This window comes from Blennius ocellaris, assembly GCF_963422515.1.
Source record: "Blennius ocellaris genome assembly, chromosome: 3".
Classification (NCBI taxonomy): Eukaryota; Metazoa; Chordata; class Actinopteri; order Blenniiformes; family Blenniidae; genus Blennius; species Blennius ocellaris.
The window spans coordinates 9,585,550-9,603,777 of record NC_137652.1 but is presented as its reverse complement, the minus strand read 5'-3'; the positions used below and the strand labels follow the sequence as shown (position 1 = coordinate 9,603,777).

Sequence of the window (18,228 nt, the reverse complement as noted above, 5' to 3'; positions counted from 1 at the left end):
TTGATATTCTGTCTACATTCAAGGTCGTCCTCATAGAGAACAAAGAAGAGTCCTTGGTGCGGGCCCAGAGTCGCAGTGCCGAACTGGGCCTGGAAAACCTTGGATTCATTCAAGCCAATCTGGATTACTTCACTGGACCGTTTCAGATTGGGGTGAGTAGAGCAAAAGACAAACAAGACAAAGTGTCAAAACCTATCTTCAATCTCTATTATTATTTCTTTTGATATTTTAAATGGAAATAGATACAGCAAAGTAAGAACAAAACTTGATTTCTATCGATTCTATGGTAGTGACAAAGGTTAGCTTTGTCAGCAGCTCACCTCGAATGTCTTCTCTTTGCTTGCTAACTCCATTTTAGCCTTTTAGCTTCCATCCACCTTCTGTGCCACTTTATTCCAGTTACAGCTGTGTCAGTCCAGGAAGCTGGAGAAAACCGACGCATGAGCGGGTAGAATGTGCAAATGCCAAACAGAAATTGGCCTGTCCAGTTTTGAACATGGATCTCCACTCCCTCAGGCTACAGTGTTACACTGTTTTACCCCACTTTTTTTTGTTAAGGAGGTGCACTTCAATATGTATCACTGTCATAAAAAGAGGAAAAGAAATCACGCAAATTACATTCTCTTTAATGCTCTTTCAGTTCATGCCAACCCAACTCTCACATCCAAATTTGGGAAAGCATCTTAAAATATTACAGAAATACAGAAAATATATTTGTATCATCAATTCCTTGGTATAAATAGGACATTTTGCAACATTCCTATTATACGCGGGGGTATCCATTTCATTATTGCTGTAATTTATCTCACAAATTGTCACGGATTTCTGAAGGCAGCGTTGTTCAGACGCCTTCCATTATCTGGCGTTATGACAGCTTTCTGTGCATTCACTGTGTGCATACATTGTCTGACCTTTTTTCAGCCCAGGTCGCGGTCTGCATAAATAATAATTACAATGATTAGAAATTCAGATGATGGACTCACACTGAGACACACACGCAGCTTTGATTATCAGCGCATAAATAATGTGCGAAATCTTGCTCTGACACAATCACAACTTCACGGCGAGGTGTCGGCTTCTTCCGGGGGAAGCACAGCCTCCACTCACATGTGGAGACATGTCATTCCCTCGTCTTTTCACAGAAAAGGAAAATGTCAACGTGCAATTATTTTTGTCAGAGCATCTATGATGGCTTTTTATTTCCTGAAGAGGAGCTTTTAATCAGAACCCTTTTAGTGCCCTCCACTTCAGTCAGACAGCATATGTCAATGTTCCCTGTCTGATTATTGAAAAAGCAAAAAGGTAGTTTTACCCACAAATTTGAAGGACAAAGGTAGCATTGGGGTTTACAGATCACTTCATAGGGAATTATTAAAGGATTGCTTTTCTCTGTTTTTATTTTCTGTTCAAATTTTCTGTGCAACGATACTTTTGATTTGCTTTATTTCTGCTAGTAGAGGCTGTTTGGAGTCACGCTGAAGAAGAAAGCAGCAACTTTCAGAATTATGTGTAATAAAAAGCAAACACACCAGGTTTATTTAAGTTTCAAGCAAATGGCTTGACTTGCAATGTAACCCATTTACTCCTAAATAGCCCATGCTTTCTTATGCATTTTCTTGTAGCTCTATATTGTTTAAAAATACAACTCCGTAAATGTCTTTTATTCTGTAAGGTTTTTATTTAATTTTTTTACTTTGTGCTTTAAGCTGAAACAAACATAACCTCCCCCACCCTGCCAGTCTGATTTGGAATACTTGCCTTCATCAGCAGAGCTCTTGACTCCCTGAACTGATAATTGCAATAATTTTTCAGCATAATGGTTCTTAACAGAGGCTGTCATGTGTATGTTTTATGATTGCTTTATTCTTTCTTTCTTACACAAACTAAATATAAATGTGATTATTATCAGCAGGAGGGATGGGGCCGATCCGATCCCTTATCGGCATCAGGTTCCGATATAAACATAATTCGCGGATCGGAAATTTCTCGATCCAACCTGCAGAGATTTCCAATCCATGAAGCCTCGTCGTACAGAAGAGTATATAAAAAAAAAAAAAAAAAGCTATATATATATATATATATATATATATATATATCAGGGACATAAAACCTGTGGAGCTTGAAACAGAGTAGGTTTTTTTCTTGAACCCAGGTTCATTATTTGGTTGTGCTGATGGCTGTGATTGTTCCCCATTGATTACTGCTCCCGGCTTCTTAATGATTGTCTGAAAAATACTGTATTGCTGATATAAGTTGAACCTTGCATAAACATGGATATTGATAAAGTCTTAGATGTAATTCCCATCCTATTAGGTTTTAAAGACAATAGTTGAGTTTTTTTTAGACCTTGGCTCTAAAAACAGTCCATGAATAAAGTTTTACCACCCACAGTAAAATGCACAAACAAACTAGCATTTAGAAATAACATAATGACCACCTTCCTTAATGTAGGTCTTTTTTGTTGGTAAAGCAGCAGAGATATTGTCTCGATCAGACCTCTGAATGTTTGCCGCGCTGTTTGACACAGAGATGTTAAGCAGCACATTTTGAATGTCCTATAATGTAAGTTGCAATGTGGAGCGTTCATGGTTGTTACTTTTTTCTTTTCTTTTTTTTATTCCTTGGACCTCTTTTGATAGACTGGGAAACACCCAAGAAAACTTTAGTTTTAAAGACACAAGGCATCAAACTTGCTGAGATCCTTCCATTACATCCTTTGTGCTGCTACTAACACACTTTAAAGAGGCAATATGTCCAATAAAAGGAACCCTGAAAAAGAAATAATCACTTTTATTCACTTCACAAGCCAGATGCCACTATGACTGATCAGTGTACAGAAACGTTAGTGCTCAGTTGTTGTTTTTTTTTGTGAAACAATATGTGATACAAAGTCACATGGACTTTCAATAATGGCAGCACTGCACAAAAAAAAACCCTGTGTAACAGAAGAAACTTACAGCACAATTCCACAGTAGGTTATGAAGTTGATTATTAGCTGTAGAGCAGGAACTTGTTCTGTGTCAGCCTTTCACAGACCAGGAGAAATATATATAATTACATGAATAAGGATGAATAATGAATCCTCATTATTTCTGTAATGTGATTATTGAGAGCAAGGTAGAGCGAAACTGTTCTCCCTCTCTCAATAAGCCAGACGAATAAAGAACATAGTTTTACAAGAGACCGTGTAATTTTCACATGGAAATTCTTGTTTTTTGTTTGAGTATTTTTTTTTTTTTTAAATCCAAAGCTCTGCAGAGTATGTATGGAAAATACAATGTCTGTGAGATCATTTTTAACTCAGCCTTGTGCATAAATTTGATTTTTAATTATGCATTTCTAATTAATAACAGAGAGCATTTTGGGCTAGGCCTATGCTTTATCAGGCTCCCCTTAACAAGACAAAAATCTGTTGAGAATGAAGTGGCGAAGAAAGTAGACATGCTTTTTTTTTTTTTTTTTTTTTACATCAGAACTTGCAAATGCATAATTGGTTATCAAAACAAATCAGAGTGTGTTTGTATCTTTTTAAGTTGTGTGCATTTCAGTTGACTGTGTTGAATCAAGGCTAAAGGTTATAAAATGTAATTAGGATTTACTGAAGTATGACTAATGTACAACATTAACTTGCTGGATAAGAGGGATGGTGTTACTTTGTTAATTATTTTTGCTTAGATGTGGGGGGAAGTAACATCATGCCATCTTCGATTAGAGAGAAAAAAAACCCTCCTCCTCCTCATCGGCAGTCTAAAACATGCTTGTTGAAACAGGGTCTGTCTTTTCTCTGATGACATGAATAAAAGCAGGGTGAGGCCTCAAACACAGCCAAGGCCATAGAGGTTCATTTCCCTATTTTCTTTTTGTTTTTGCTTTTATTTCATCTGCAAATCTCATTCAATAATTTCATGCAGAAATGATCTTGAGGAAAATGCATCCGTTCTTGCAGTTGAGTATCACACTAAACACATCATTGTTCCAGCCAGAAGTCTCCTTACAAGCTGTGGATTCGCACATGCACAAGTGTTGCTCCCAGGGAGATTGCAGGCGCCTCGTAGCCCCCGTTCAGGCATTTCGACATTTTGACTTTACGATCATGTTTGGCCATGCTCACAGTCACTTCCCTTCTCTTGCCCGTCAGTGGATCTGCAGCCAGTCTTGGACGCGTCTCGTCCCGGTCAGCTCTGAGCGTCTGCTCTGTGCTGCTGCTGTCAAGGCAACATGCAGTCGAATCAGACTCACAGACATCAAGTGACGACTTCTTGGAAAACATGAATAGAGATTGATTGTGTTGAATAGGCGTTGATTTAAGAGAGCCTTTGTAGCTATTGTCACATCAGACTGTTGAACATGCATTTTATTTGGGCCATTAACCGGGAATCTATTTAGCTCTGTGCGTGTGACAGGAAATCATCTGTTACCATTGCACTTTGGATATTAAACCTACTGCTTTTTAGAAGCCATGATGTGTTTTTGCAGATGCACTGGGCAGGGAAGGTGGCTGCAACACAGACAAGACAACAATATTGCCTTTTTTAGTCCCCTTTCTGCCATCCAATATATAAGCACAGCATTACTAATGCATAGCGAGGTGTTCATCACCACGCACTGTTTACCCACTCAATGGGAATCCTGATGCATCCGTGCCTCTCCTCTTAAAGGACTAATACATTTTGTTTGTGCTCGCTCTCCGTGCCTGCACCTCAGAGAGCGCAGATGTATTTAATAGCAGCACCCATTATGAAGTAATCAATGGGATTGAGTACATGCACTCAAGTGCTCTCAGTTTTGGCTTTGCTTCTGGATTGTGATAGCTTTCAAGAACACGTTGATTATATTGGTGTTTCTAACTCAGATTATTTTTTTTTCCAATTGAGGTTGCCCTCCATGCATGTGGTGTTGCAACAGATATGGTGATGGAGCACTGCATCCAGGCCGAAGCCGCCTTCGTCATCAGTCCCTGTTGCTACGGCTTCATCCAAAACGCAGTCAAGTTCACCTTCCCCAAGAGGTTTGTACCTGCATCTGCCACACCTTAAAGCAATGTTTCCATGCCTTTTATTCACACTTTATTGAATTTGTTTTTGCCGGGAGCTGGAGTCAATCCTTTTGACTTATAGAGAGGCGAAGGGTACGCTCTGTACAGGGAACACACGGTCACATGCACATATTCACACGCAAGATAAATGTCTTTGGGTTGAGGAAAGAATCCCTGTTACCTGCAAACTAACAATGCAGAACGTGCAATCTCCAAACAGAAAGTCCTTGTCAGGTGAGAGCACTAACCACTTCACCATAATGTGGCCTTCGTCTTACTTACTGTGTTTCCATGAAGGTGTGACACCGCCTTCCTCTCTTTTCTTTTTCTCAGTTTTTTCTCTTTATAACTCGAGGTCTTGCACATATTCACACCTCATTCATGCTCTCTTTCTCATACACACATAATCTATATCTCTTGTCTGGGCCTGTTGTTCACCTCCTGTCTCTCACCGTCACCACTGACAATGTGGGGCAGCACTGTTGCATCACCTCCTCAACGGGGTCCGGCCCTCACATTTCCGGGTTTGATCTGTCAGCAGCAAGGTCTTCTGTGTAGACACTGCAAGGCCATTAAAGAGAGACGGGCTGGAAAATCCAGTTGGAGGTACAAAAAAAAGAAAAAATAAAGGATTCTCTTCACTGTAGAGTTTATTCAAAATGTCTCTGTTATGCAGGCTAAATTACAGCGCTGTTTGAATAGAAAGAAACAAGGTGTACCGGTGAAGCTAAATGGGGCAGTTTAATGGTGTTTGTCCTGTTGCTATTTTACATAATGGCACTGTGACACCTTATGACTCATACAAGGTAGAAAACATCATCCAATGTCCGATTGCTGTGTAGTGTTCCTGTCGTAGCAACGACAACCACCAAATTATGGTGGCGATAACCTTGTATTTGTTGTTGGGCCAAGCCTGTTCTAGTCTTCAGGGTGATAAAATTACAGTGTGATGTTAAAAGGATTCTTATCATTATCTCTCTGAGGTATTCACTTTTCACTCTCTATTCCTTTCATTAACCTTGTTTCAACTAAGATTCACAACAGTAAGGCTTGTTTTTTTTTCTTCTTTTCTTTTCAGTTCAGAAAATGGAGAGAAAAAGTAAACATGATGTACTGTGCTTTGAGTGGTCTGATTTTCATAATGCAGTTATCAGGGTGTCAGATGTTCATGAGTTGAGGCTCACATCGAGCGGGTTCACCATCCGTAGCTGTCTGCAAATTTCTGGTTTTCCTAATTGGTTCATCCAATATTCCGTTTTTGCAGCAGAAATATCACAATAGAGTTTGTGCTTCTGGCGGATTTCCAGGGTTGCAGCTCTTCCCACAGGCTACCAAGCACAGTGCTGTCTCTATATTACTGAGTCATTCACATCACGCTTGCTTGACTGCAACTGCAGAAGTGATCAGGGGGTGTCTTATCTTGTGAAGGTACTTCACGTTTTTCAGGTGAGTTTTAGGACAACTGAAAACTTTATAAAAAAAGAGTCCGACCAAGAGAGTTTGTTTTCTTCCCATGCAGAAAGGTGCACTTGTGGTGTGCAGTACAGACACTTGTAGACTTGTCGTGGAGCGCGGTCAGTTTTAGTATTGTGTGAGGAGATGCACAAAAACTCTGGGGAAAACCCTGCAAGTTTAAATGATTAGTCTTTTAATGTGAAACACTGACTAATTTCAGACTAATTTCTGCTTATTTCTAATAATTTAAAAGTGCCCTGAATTTTTTCAGCAGACATTAAAATTTGCTACGTCAGTTTGTTGGGGACTTTAATTTGCTTGCATGTGTAAATGCAGCATCTTTGTGCCGACCGACCAAAGTCTGTCTCAAGATGCTCACCACCTTGTGCCAAGTGCGAGTTGGGATGGGCTCCAGCTTTATGCCACCTCTGATGGATGAGTCGGTATAGGTCATTGATTAATGATAATATGTACCAGTGTGCATAATGCAATATTTTCATATACAAAGGACAACCTTACTGCAGCCAATAAGGACACTTTGTTCCAGTATAAGCAACATTAAATTACCCAGGTAGCTTCCTCTCATATTAAAAAATGTCTTTGCATTTCTAGTGATTTATTTATTTTTTTTAACAAATGCAGTGTGGAACTTTATACTACTGCTGTGGTTAACTACAGTTTAATGTACATTCTTTAAAGTAGTGTTCATGGTGTTTGGATTATTTAAAAGGCTTCTGCTTGACACGTGGATGTATGCTGGTTGTTTGTGGCTGTTTTTTTAACCTAAAGCTATGCCTTTGGAAAAATCCTTCAGTTTACAACATGCATTTTTCAGAAACTTCACATTCTTTAGTTTTTCTTTCCTATCTTTGCTAACTTGACACTTCACCTCCTCTGAGTCCTCATAAAATTTTTTAAAAAAAAAGACTTTTGCAGCTGTAACGGACAACAAGGGGCCGTGTTCCTGCAGGGCAGCATGTGTGTAGGACACACGCACCTGACTCTGTCAATCCAAGTCCTGCTACTTTTAGTGTTTTCCCCTCAGGTCATGTTCCAGGTACTCATGTGGATATTCCTCAGGTGTAGACATTCCGAGCACTTCACAGGTTATTTTTCTTTAATGAGCTGTGAAGCTTAACTGCCCATTCCATTTTGGCCTCAAAAGTTCAGTTTCGCATTACAACCTATCGCCATTTGACCTGGTCGACTCTTCAACTTCTTGGGTTAGCAGTGTCTCAAAAAACAGATTTCTACTGTGAACCAGTGATTTGTTTTTAGAGTTGCTGCATATTATGTGTGCTTGTTTAGTGCTCATTCATTTAAGAAAACACATCTTGAAGCAGGTTAACTTTGGACATGCAGTGTAGGTATATTACCTCAATTTTTTTGCACTGATTTGAAATCACGCTAATATGTCCTGTTTTTGTTTTTGTTTGCAGCAAAACGTTTAAAGACACACTGACATATAAGGTATGTGATTAACTCACTGTGTTGCATGAATTATTAACTTGTGATTTAGGTGAAATATCACAGAATGCTGAATCTTGACAACTTTCTACAAGTTATTGTGTTTTTCGATTTATTCCACCGTGAGCACAGAGCGAGTTGCCCTCTTGTGTCGTGACCTATTGTTGAACATTGTCTTTTTCCATCCCAACTGCTGCTTTATTAAAATGCTGTCGATGTAACAATAACAGGGTAATAGATTCAGAGTTACCTGGCTCCAGAGCTGCGGTTTCACATGGGCGGACCGTAGTTCAACGACCCGGCGAGAGGTGAAAGTGCTTTCTCATACCGCAGTTGTCAAGACTGAGCAAACAGAAAACGGGAATCCGACAAGGAAAAACAAGCTGACAAGCAGAGACATATTTGGGCTGGTTGCACTTGATGTTTGTGTAGCCATTACTCAGATCAGTAGGTTGTTTAGTACTAATCACAGACTAAGTTCAAAATAGTGATTACAGACGGTTTAGGTAAAGCGAGTTGTCTTCAAAAGTTGATGGTTCAGTCCTCGATCTCATCGGCCCATATGCCACAGTGACCTACTGTGGGTGTTTGAGTGCATGCGTGAGAATCATCATGTGAGGCTTGTTGAAACTGCCAAAGTGGTGATAATGCTCTAAATAAGCCAAGTCCATTCATTTGAAGAAGTCACAATATGAAAAATTCCCTTTCTCATGGGTTTCCAACAGGAATATGTGTCCCCATACCTGGGAATGACGCTCCAGAAGTGAAGAATGTCTGTCATCTCTCTCGCTGTTTAATTTTTTGCAAAGTGTGTTGCTCCAACGAACGAATCAGAAATCAAACCCTATATAGCAGGAGTCTCAAACTCAGATCCTGGAGGGCTGCAGCCCTACGTGTCCTTCTGGTTTACCGCCGCATTAAACACAAAGCCAGAAAACAAGCCATTGAGCCAACCAATGACATCATTGCAATCACCCCCCCCCCCCAAAACACACACACACACAGATACACACAATTAGGCAACTCTGCTCTGGCACATGGCACCACGAGAGGAAGTACTTCCTCCTCTTCCCAAGATGGGCATGTATGGGCAAAGCCAGACCAGCTCACACAGACACAGCAGATTCTGAATGCAGCTCATATGATCCAATATTAAAATGGCTGAAAATCAAGATTTGGGGCAATAAACAGGGGAAAGGTTTTGTTGTTTAAATATATCAGATTCATTCTCACATCATTTGTCCTGTTTGTTTTTTTCCCTTCATTGTTGAGGCAGGTTAGGGTTCCCCTTTTAAACAGTGCCACTGATGTGAAAACGTTTTGTAAGCATTTCTATATTTGTTTCGTGATTCGAATTTCTTGCCCTACATTTTGATGCAATGGGGTAAATCCGCCTTTGCCAAACAATCGATTATATCAAAAATTTTAAACCTTTAAATACTGATTAAGATGACTTTAACATTCCTACCAATGGTGTTATTTCCTTGTCGGTGTTTTCTGCTAAACTGTTCCTCTTTTCTATTTATTTATTCAAACAGTACAACTGAATTAGAGTGATCTTTGCACTCATCACTCTCTGGGGAACAAAGATTCCCTAAGCACTTACAAGGGTGAGCGTGTACCCTCCAGTCTCCCAATCCCTTATCGCTCAGCACAGACACACAACTGTACTCTGGGAGGGCCGATCCCATGATGATGTATGGGACTTGCCAGTGCCCCCGGGGAGAATCTCTGCAGAGGTAGCTGCAGGTCCTAACCAGAGCAACCTTAAGAGTTGACATGTCACAACATCGGACCACCTTTAGCTCCTTCCCCTACCTCAACTAAAAGAAACAAGCTTGAGAAACAGAGAAAATTGTATATTATTTACGTGACATTGGGAAATTGCTGGGTTGTGTGATACGGAATTGTAATTCTTCTGCCATTTGTCCAAAATCCCATAGAGAAGAAGTAAAAAAAAACCTCAGCAATCGGCAAATTTTTAAAAAAAAATAATAATCTAAACATGCAGCCACGCAGCAGGCGAAATCTATATTCTATTTAAACCAGCAGATGTATTAGCTGCCACTTTAAACCTGAGCTCTACATCTTTCATGCCTCCTCCTGCTTTTGCTTTCAACAGCCCTGTTTCGTATTTGCTATTTATTTTTGGTTCAGTGTATAGAGCCCCACTGTTTCCTTACATCGCCACTCGCTATCCCCCAGACAACACTTGCAGAAATAAAAGCCGCATTGCATTGTTTTATAGCCGCGCCATAGTTGTCCTTCCTGAACTACAGCAGTTTGGGAGAATGACAGTACGTTGACGTATAGTGTATGGCTGGAATAAAGGGCTAATGGTGTGAGCTATTGGTGCTCAGCACTAACTTTAAGCACCTGCTAGGTGGCCTTGCATTCAGTGTCGACCCCGCCGAGTGAAGAATGAGATCAATTAAAGTAGAGGCAGGTTAGAGATGACTAACCGCTCTTCTGAGTCACTTGTTCCATGAACTATAACAAGGTACAAGCCATAATGGGAAAATGTGTCCTTTGGTTAGAAATGAATTACGTGGGTTCACCCGGTTTGTCTGTTGAAGTGGAAGGAATGCACGTTCTCAAGTGTTGACATTACCCAAGGAAATCATCACATGGTCTCTCGTGGACTTTCAGTTGAATGTCTGCACATTATATTGCTGCTATCAATAACGGAAGGAAAATGTACACATTTACTTTGTCACACTTCTTCATAGCCACCATTAGATTATTTCTCTTTCACACAGCTTTCAGTCATATTTCATCCTCACTCACACAAACGTGTTCCCACTAATTGAAAATGCACATCACACCCTCATGTAATACAAAAACATCAGCAAAACAAGTGTTGTTTCGAGCACCACTCGGTCTACAAAGCCTCATTAAGTGACCCCATGTCCTGTGCAATAAACAGCAGTAAAAAGAGAAACAGTTCTCCCCGTATGATTCTTATCACAGACTCAGAACAGGCAGACAAAGCGTCTGCTGCTGGGGTTTTCACTAATCACAAAAGAACACAGGAGGCTTGTGAGCGAGCTTGGCTGCAGATTGTAGTATTTGCAGATTTGGAATGCATCCGTACTTTTTAGTTTTCTTCCCCTTCTGTTTACAATATCTGTGTGTTGCCATTCAAGATTTAGAAATGTTTTGCTCATTCCGGTATTGCCGGCTGTTAAATTAGCTCATTCTTGATTAATCATTCAACTAATGTTATTTTGACGATATAAGCGAGGCACTCTGCTCATTGTTCAGCATTAGACTATGTTTCCATATTTATCCTACAAAGTGGCCCACATGTGTTTTATATCACATTTGTTCACATGAGATCTGACCAAAATATAACATCCAGTTATTTTCACTTGTTTTAATATACACCATCATAAGATCAATTTCTCATTATTCTGGGATATTTACTTACCATTATATCTATATTAATGCCAATATGTTAGAAATAATCGGCCAAAATTGGTTCCCTAATAGCTATCCCCAGCCTTTATAGCCATGTCGTCAGTGTTAAAATGCACACATAACAACATTTGCCGTTACGATTCATATTTCTGCATTCAATTTCCGACACGAGGTCAGCTGAGATGTTTTTCATGCCTTTCTCCAACCATGACCATGCTGAACATTGGCTCCATTGCTCCATGTACAAGCAGATCTACAGAAAAGCAGAATCAATTCAGGCACAACAGTGTTCAGTTTACTGAATGGCCAATTTGAAATATAGATATGAATGAATCCAATCATGCCCTATGTTTGTGTGGTTTTGCTGTTATTGCAGCAGTAACTGCACCAAAACACAGGAAGTCTTTTCCTAAATGTGGACAGATAGTGTGAAATGTAATAAGCCGCTCCTGATACTTACAGTCTGTCTTTTATTTTTCAGGAACACATGATCCTCTGTCGCTTCGCAGACCAAACTGCTGTCCAGCTGCCTCCTGAGAGGCGACTCACCGGTACTATAGTCTTCTCCTCATTTCCAAACAGCGTCTGCACAATGTATCTCACACTATAGACTGCTTCCTTCCGAGCTGCCTATAGTTGATGCCCTTCCCGACACCACCTGAGCTGTTCACATTACTTAAATCGGCAGAAACTGCACGATGCTATCTTGTCAGTGTCGGAGGACATCTCCGAGTCTCTGAGGAATGTTTCCAGCACATTGTTGAAACTTTGCCATGAAGAATTAAAGCAGGTGTGAACACAACATATTGTCCAGGCTCGACGCGATCACCAGTTTGTGAATGTGTTTCACTCAGATCAAGGTGCTAAAGTTGGAGAGCCACAAACATCCAATTACAAGCTGCCAAGTTCTGCCACAACGTAAAGAGCGTATGGGACTGATGTGATTATTTTTAAATGATAACAAACTCCACCAGAACCTACAGTTATAGCCCCATAACAGACTGCAGACCTTTGGAGACAATGTTTGAAGCACGGCAGCCCGTGCCTTCTTGAACTTTCTCCCAACAAAACTCCTCAAGGTGCTGTCCCTGATCACATGAAAAAGCCTTTTATAAACCAACCTTTTCAAGCAAGCCTACGGCCTCTCGCTTCTACAGACTATACATCTTGTGCCTGTTCCCGCCAGTGTTTATCTGTTCTTGTTTGTGTGAAGTGTCCTTGGGTCACTTGAAAGGCAATATATCAATGCAAGTTATTATTATTATTATTATTGATGTTGTGCAGTTGCATCTTTTATATAGTTTCATTGGAAATCCCAGCTGCATGAGAAATACTAGTTGGAGGAGTTATCTTTTGTTGAATAGTTTTAGACACGTCTGCAGTTATCTCTGTCCAGCAGATACCGTCATGTTGAAATACTGAATGTGTTTTCTGACTTCTCTCACACTTAACCCCACTGTTGTACTTTTTCCAAAAAAGGTCCCAACTTTTGAGAAAGTGTGTGAAATGATAATGGGGGGATTTCTACAGAGTGACAAAACAGCTGCGCTGAACAGCTGTCAGATCAGTGTTGTCAGATTTGGAGGGAAGTGTTGTGTCAGACCGAAACCTTCGGGCCTGTGTCGGCGCTTGACGTTAGTGTTTCATTATATCGAGGACTCTTCACCCTGATAGCTCTCCGGCTTATCAAAGCCTCCGTCTGAGCCTCAGAAAGTTCCCCAATGCCCCGTCAGTCCGAAGCCCTTTAATATGTACCTGACACAACCCGCCACTGTTGTTTCTGCTCTGTATCAGTTAACAGAGTTCGACCTTTCCCACTAACATTTTCTAACCGTGCTTGATCTCGTCTGTCTGGATCCGGTAAGGAGGACTGGCGTCATTCAGGCACCGTCACAAGCCCAAAGCTCACATTTAATGTCTCGCACATGCTCAGAAACTGCTGAACTGCATAACTTGTGCGAGGACAAAAAAACCGTAGCTGAGAAGCTCGATAATCCATGAGGAGATGTTGACGATGAATAAGTGCCACTGTAGGGTCCTGATAGATGCAAAACCCCGGAGTATGTTGGTAATAGACAAAATGGGTCTGACAATATGTAAATTAGTATAGCAGCACCGCTATAACTCGGGCTGACATAGAGAATGACTGATATGTTTATGTTGGCTGTGAATATGTCAACATAGGCGTTGAACACAGATGGATGACGATCTCAATGGCGAAACTACTGTTGTCATAAGAAGTTGCCAGAATGGCTTGAAATATACCACATATATTCTTCAAATCTCAGTAACCATGAAACCAAATGAATGTCTTTCAAAAATGTGCTTGTTCCTTTTCGGAGCTGGATGAGAGCTGCTTAGATTCCCATAAGTCAAACCAAACTGACTGTGAAGGTTAATTTTCACACTCATTAAACCACTCTTGGGCCCTCCAGCTCTGTGGATGGGGAAATGTCACGCTGCAGAGAGACAGAGCTTCAGAATGGGAATAGTTACTCAAAACGCAAAGTCAGCTACTAATGACTTGTAGTGGACAATGCAGAGACACGTTATCAAATCTATTGATTGCAGTTCCACCCACTCTCAGTATTCACTTCCAAAATCATTCATTGTTTTGATGTTTTGTTTTTGACCGTGTACCGTATTTCATGATTGCAATTGTTTGTTTTTAAACAAACTCTTTTGTAACTAAACTATTACATCAATAAAAAGACATTTTGCTGCATATCTGCCAAATATATGTTGTTGGTATTACATACTGAAGTATGTTGTAGCAGTAGTCACCTCCGAATCAATGGAGAAAGTTGTCAAACTCACTGTGGGTACTCCCTGTACCTGAGTGACGCAGTCACAACACACACTCCATGCTTATTATGTTATTTCTGTTACAATTTTGATGTATATTTTAGTAACGCCCAGCTCAACAAAAACACCAAACTGATCCATTACCGGTTCAACATTTGTTTGTATAAGAGTGTTTCGTACTCCAAAAACAACAACATTGTCTAATTTATTCCCGCTTTTCTCTTCAGGTAAACAATGTATGGGCCTGGTTGACTTGGATCGGTCGTGGGCAGCAGAGGCTCATGGGTACTCTGTGCAAGTGATGACTATGGAGCCTGAAAGCTGCTCTCCAAAAAACAACATGCTGGTGGGAAGGCTGCTGCAGACCAGTGGAAGGGAAGTTATCGGCAGCCAGCTGCAAACACCGGTGCATAATTAGGACTGGAGGCACTGAAGTAGAGCAGAAATTTTTCAGCATGGTCACAGTTTGTCAGACTGTGTGTCTCCTCGTGCTGTAATGGCTGTGTTTTCCTTTTTAATCTACTCTCAACATTTTGAAGTTTGTTTTTTTTTACAGAAGTTTTTGTGAGAAATGGGCTCTGAAAATAAAAGCAATGCATAAGAGAAATGCTGTTCTTTTCTTTACCTAAATGCCCTTGTTCCCCAGACAGTAAGAGGCCTCTTACCAATGGCAATGTGGTTTTTCTGTCTTTGTCTAAACTGTGTACACAGAAGCAGCATAAGTTACACACCCACATTGTGAATTAAGTACGCCATACGTCCACATGCTGTTCCTGCAAATAGTGTGTGTACAGCCTTCTGTGATCGCGCTCAGTGGTTAGCTTTCCTCTGATCAACAAAAACAGGCAAAAAACAAAACGAAAACAATTTTCTGAAGCACATCTGCATTTTAGAATTACGAAGCGAGAATTACCTCCATCTCGTCCAACCTGCTTTTCTTTCTCTTTGGTGTGTGTGAGAGTGAGTGTGAGAGCGGGATGGAGAGAGAAAGGGAAATTGGATTGAAACTCATATCACATCAGGTAAAATATAGCATTTGTCATGGTTCTCTAGCGAACCTGATTATTCCTTGTAAGAAAGCTGTGTGAATATGGTATGCATCCCGTAATACTTTTCAGCACCAATGAATATTTTATGACGCTGGCGAAAAGGTCAGTGTGCTTGATTAGATGCGCACCGTTCACAGCCCCATGCCTGAAAATCGCACAATACACTCCATATTTCTAATCCTGCACACTGTAGACACACCGTGGCCTCCTTTAAGGCTTTCGTTCTTGCAGGTGAACGTAGTCATCTGTTTCTCTGGAAGAAAAAAAACCCCGTCTTGTCACCTTTGATTGTGCACCACAGCTGTTTGAGAAATCTGACTCGGCAGCCAGATAGCCCGCTTTCCCTGCTCACACCGAAGGGATTGACGAGAAGAGATGCAGTCTTTTCCAGCGTAAAAGCTCATCTAAATTCAGTCAGCGGAGTCAATCTATCCCGAGGTGAATGGCCACAGACACAGCTCCTTCCAAGGACTGGAATTATTTCTAAAGGAGCCGTCTGACTCCATGTTCATGCTTGTGGCTCTGCACAAGTGCACATTACAGAAATGCATATAGGTACAAAGGAGGAGACAGGGAGGAGGTGGGACTGCATACGGCATGCCCGCTTGAGAAAGAGAATATGAAGGTGTGAAGTGGGTTGATTTAAACACCCGGGGCTGGAGGGTGGCGAGACTGGATGTTGTTTTTTTTTTGGTTTGTTAGGACAAAAATACACCTTTGAAAATTCTCATTTGTCCAGCTCATGGGCATCTAAATGAAAATTGAATCAGATCAACTGAATTTGGTCATCCGTTTGTATACGACCAACTATTCAATTTACCTTTTCGAAATGCAAAGCTGCCTTCACTCTGAGCGAGTCATGTAATTAATAACAAGCTGAAAACACGTTTCTGATCGAACTGTTCTACTTACAGTGTTTTCCAAGCTGGATAGGTTGCCAGTCCGTCGTAGGACAAACACAGACAAGATATCAATCACACCAACACCAAGTTTGAAGTAGCCAGTGAACCTTGATTACATTTTACTGTCAGATAAAGCTGGATTAATAAAAACAAACCGCAAAACACCCCAAAAGGAGGAGATTCTTGCTTAAAGGTGAATAACGACTCCACCGTGCAGCAGTAGACAATAATTATTAATAAAGTGATTGATTTCAAAACTTGGCAACCATGTGCGCTGAACCTCAATAAGAAAGTTTTCCTTGCAGGTAAATGTGTGAGCCCTGTAGATCACCGCTTAGTAAGTCGAACATTTATTCTGTTTCCACTAAAAAATTTATCTGAAAGGATATTGAAGTTTGGCTCTTCACTTTTTTTTGAGAGGTTTCTAAATTCACCTCTGAATAGTCTATACCTCGGGAAACCTTTAGCAGGAGATAATGGAGCTTTCGTTGCTTTATGAACTGTACTTATCACTTATAATTAAAATTCAACTGACCTTTACATTCTGTCCAACTTATGTTTTTTTCCCACTCTATAATGCTGCGGGTGCCTCTGGCTGTTTGTCTCTAACAGTTGGTAGTTCTGTATTTGGAGCCCGTCCCATTGGAGTAAATGTTTGCTTTTGGCAAAGGGCAACCTTGTTCATGCCTCCTGGGTCACCATAGGAGTCACTAATATAAAATCCTAGGTATATGAAATAACAACAGCAGAGGTTTTTTTTTGCTGAACCACTAAAATACGTTTGACCTGATTAGCATAATGTTCCATTAAATAGAAAGCTAATCGAACTCTCCATATTAACATATTATGTTCACATATACACATATTCATGCTTTGTGTGCTTGAGCATCTATTTGCCACCACTTAGGTCCTCTAGCATAACAAAGGTGTGTTATAGTTACTTTGACATAATTTCTGATTTAATATTTTATTTGTTTTAATACTTTGAGAACAAAACAAATCATGCAGTTTTCGCTCACTAGAGTTCTGGATGTTCACTTCTCTGCACATCTCCCTGTTCTGACAATTTTTTATTTTTTTTTATTTTTTTTTAATGAATGGTTCATTAATGAATGATCATTTCTGGAGAGTTTGATGAGGATGGCCTAGTTAATGCAATCAGGTTTATTAGAGCACAGACAAAAAAATAAAAAATGAGAACAGACGTGCCCAGTACCCTGAGTGGAGTACTCTTTAAAATATGCTTTACTTTATAATCATGGAAAATGTTCACATTTTCTTTTGTTGAATCTGCCAAGCCAGTTTAAAGATTTCCTTTACCACTCACCGTCCGTGTCAACCTGGTCAGAGATAAACTGCTGGAGCTCAAACCAATCCCAGCAGACACAGAGTTAAAGGCAGCGAAAGCCCTTCTCCTGTCTCTGATGTGTTTACAGTTCAGGCCAAACAATGGTGGACATATCCTCCGCCGTGAAGACACAAAGGCATGACTGTTTAAATATAAGCACAGCAGGTAGTTCTCCGTATCAGCATTCTAGATCATTCTTGTAAAATTCATTACAGGCCACATATGAGCCTGTTTGATGTGTTTTGGATAAGAATAGCAAAAAAAATGTATGGTAACATAAATAATTGACAACGCAAAGATTCAGTTTGTCTTGTTTTAGTAAAAAAAGTATCTTTATGAAAATTTTAATGATGGGGTGGAGGTTTAATCGTTCATTGACTAATCGCATGCATCATCGTTTTTAAATGTATTCTTCGCTGTACTTCTTTGGTTGCATGGTTTCTGCAGCCTTCAGCATATTTTCATTGTTTTGTTTTTTGTCTGGTATAGCCAAAATCACGCAGTGTATAGATGCCAACAGCATAACCTCCTGTTTTTTTCATATTGTCTACTCCATGCGTGGTCATCCTGCTGCCAAGATATCAAACCACAGAGCAGCCTGCAAGCCATGTGTTCCAGATGGTGATGATCGCCTTCTGGTGCCGATATCGCCACAGCTGATCTGCATGTTTTGACTCGACACACACTTTACATTGGATGCACTCACACTGTCGTCAGGGAAAACATACGTCTTCACACTCCGGCCCA

At 40.4% G+C, this 18,228-nt stretch overlaps 1 protein-coding gene across 2 annotated transcripts in view; it reads left to right on the top strand.

Annotated features, from left to right (window-relative positions):
* Positions 1 to 14,760, top strand: part of gstcd (glutathione S-transferase, C-terminal domain containing) — a 56,127-nt gene extending 41,367 nt beyond the window's left edge. For both annotated transcript variants that reach the window (XM_080517373.1, XM_080517372.1), the window contains 5 exons: positions 24 to 152; positions 4,875 to 5,008; positions 7,930 to 7,960; positions 11,859 to 11,928; positions 14,410 to 14,760. In XM_080517373.1, coding sequence (XP_080373499.1) covers positions 24 to 152; positions 4,875 to 5,008; positions 7,930 to 7,960; positions 11,859 to 11,928; positions 14,410 to 14,600 — 555 coding nt within the window. In that variant the 3' untranslated portion in view covers positions 14,601 to 14,760. The remainder of the gene's footprint in view (positions 1 to 23; positions 153 to 4,874; positions 5,009 to 7,929; positions 7,961 to 11,858; positions 11,929 to 14,409) is intronic.
* Positions 14,761 to 18,228: the final 3,468 nt, after the last annotated feature.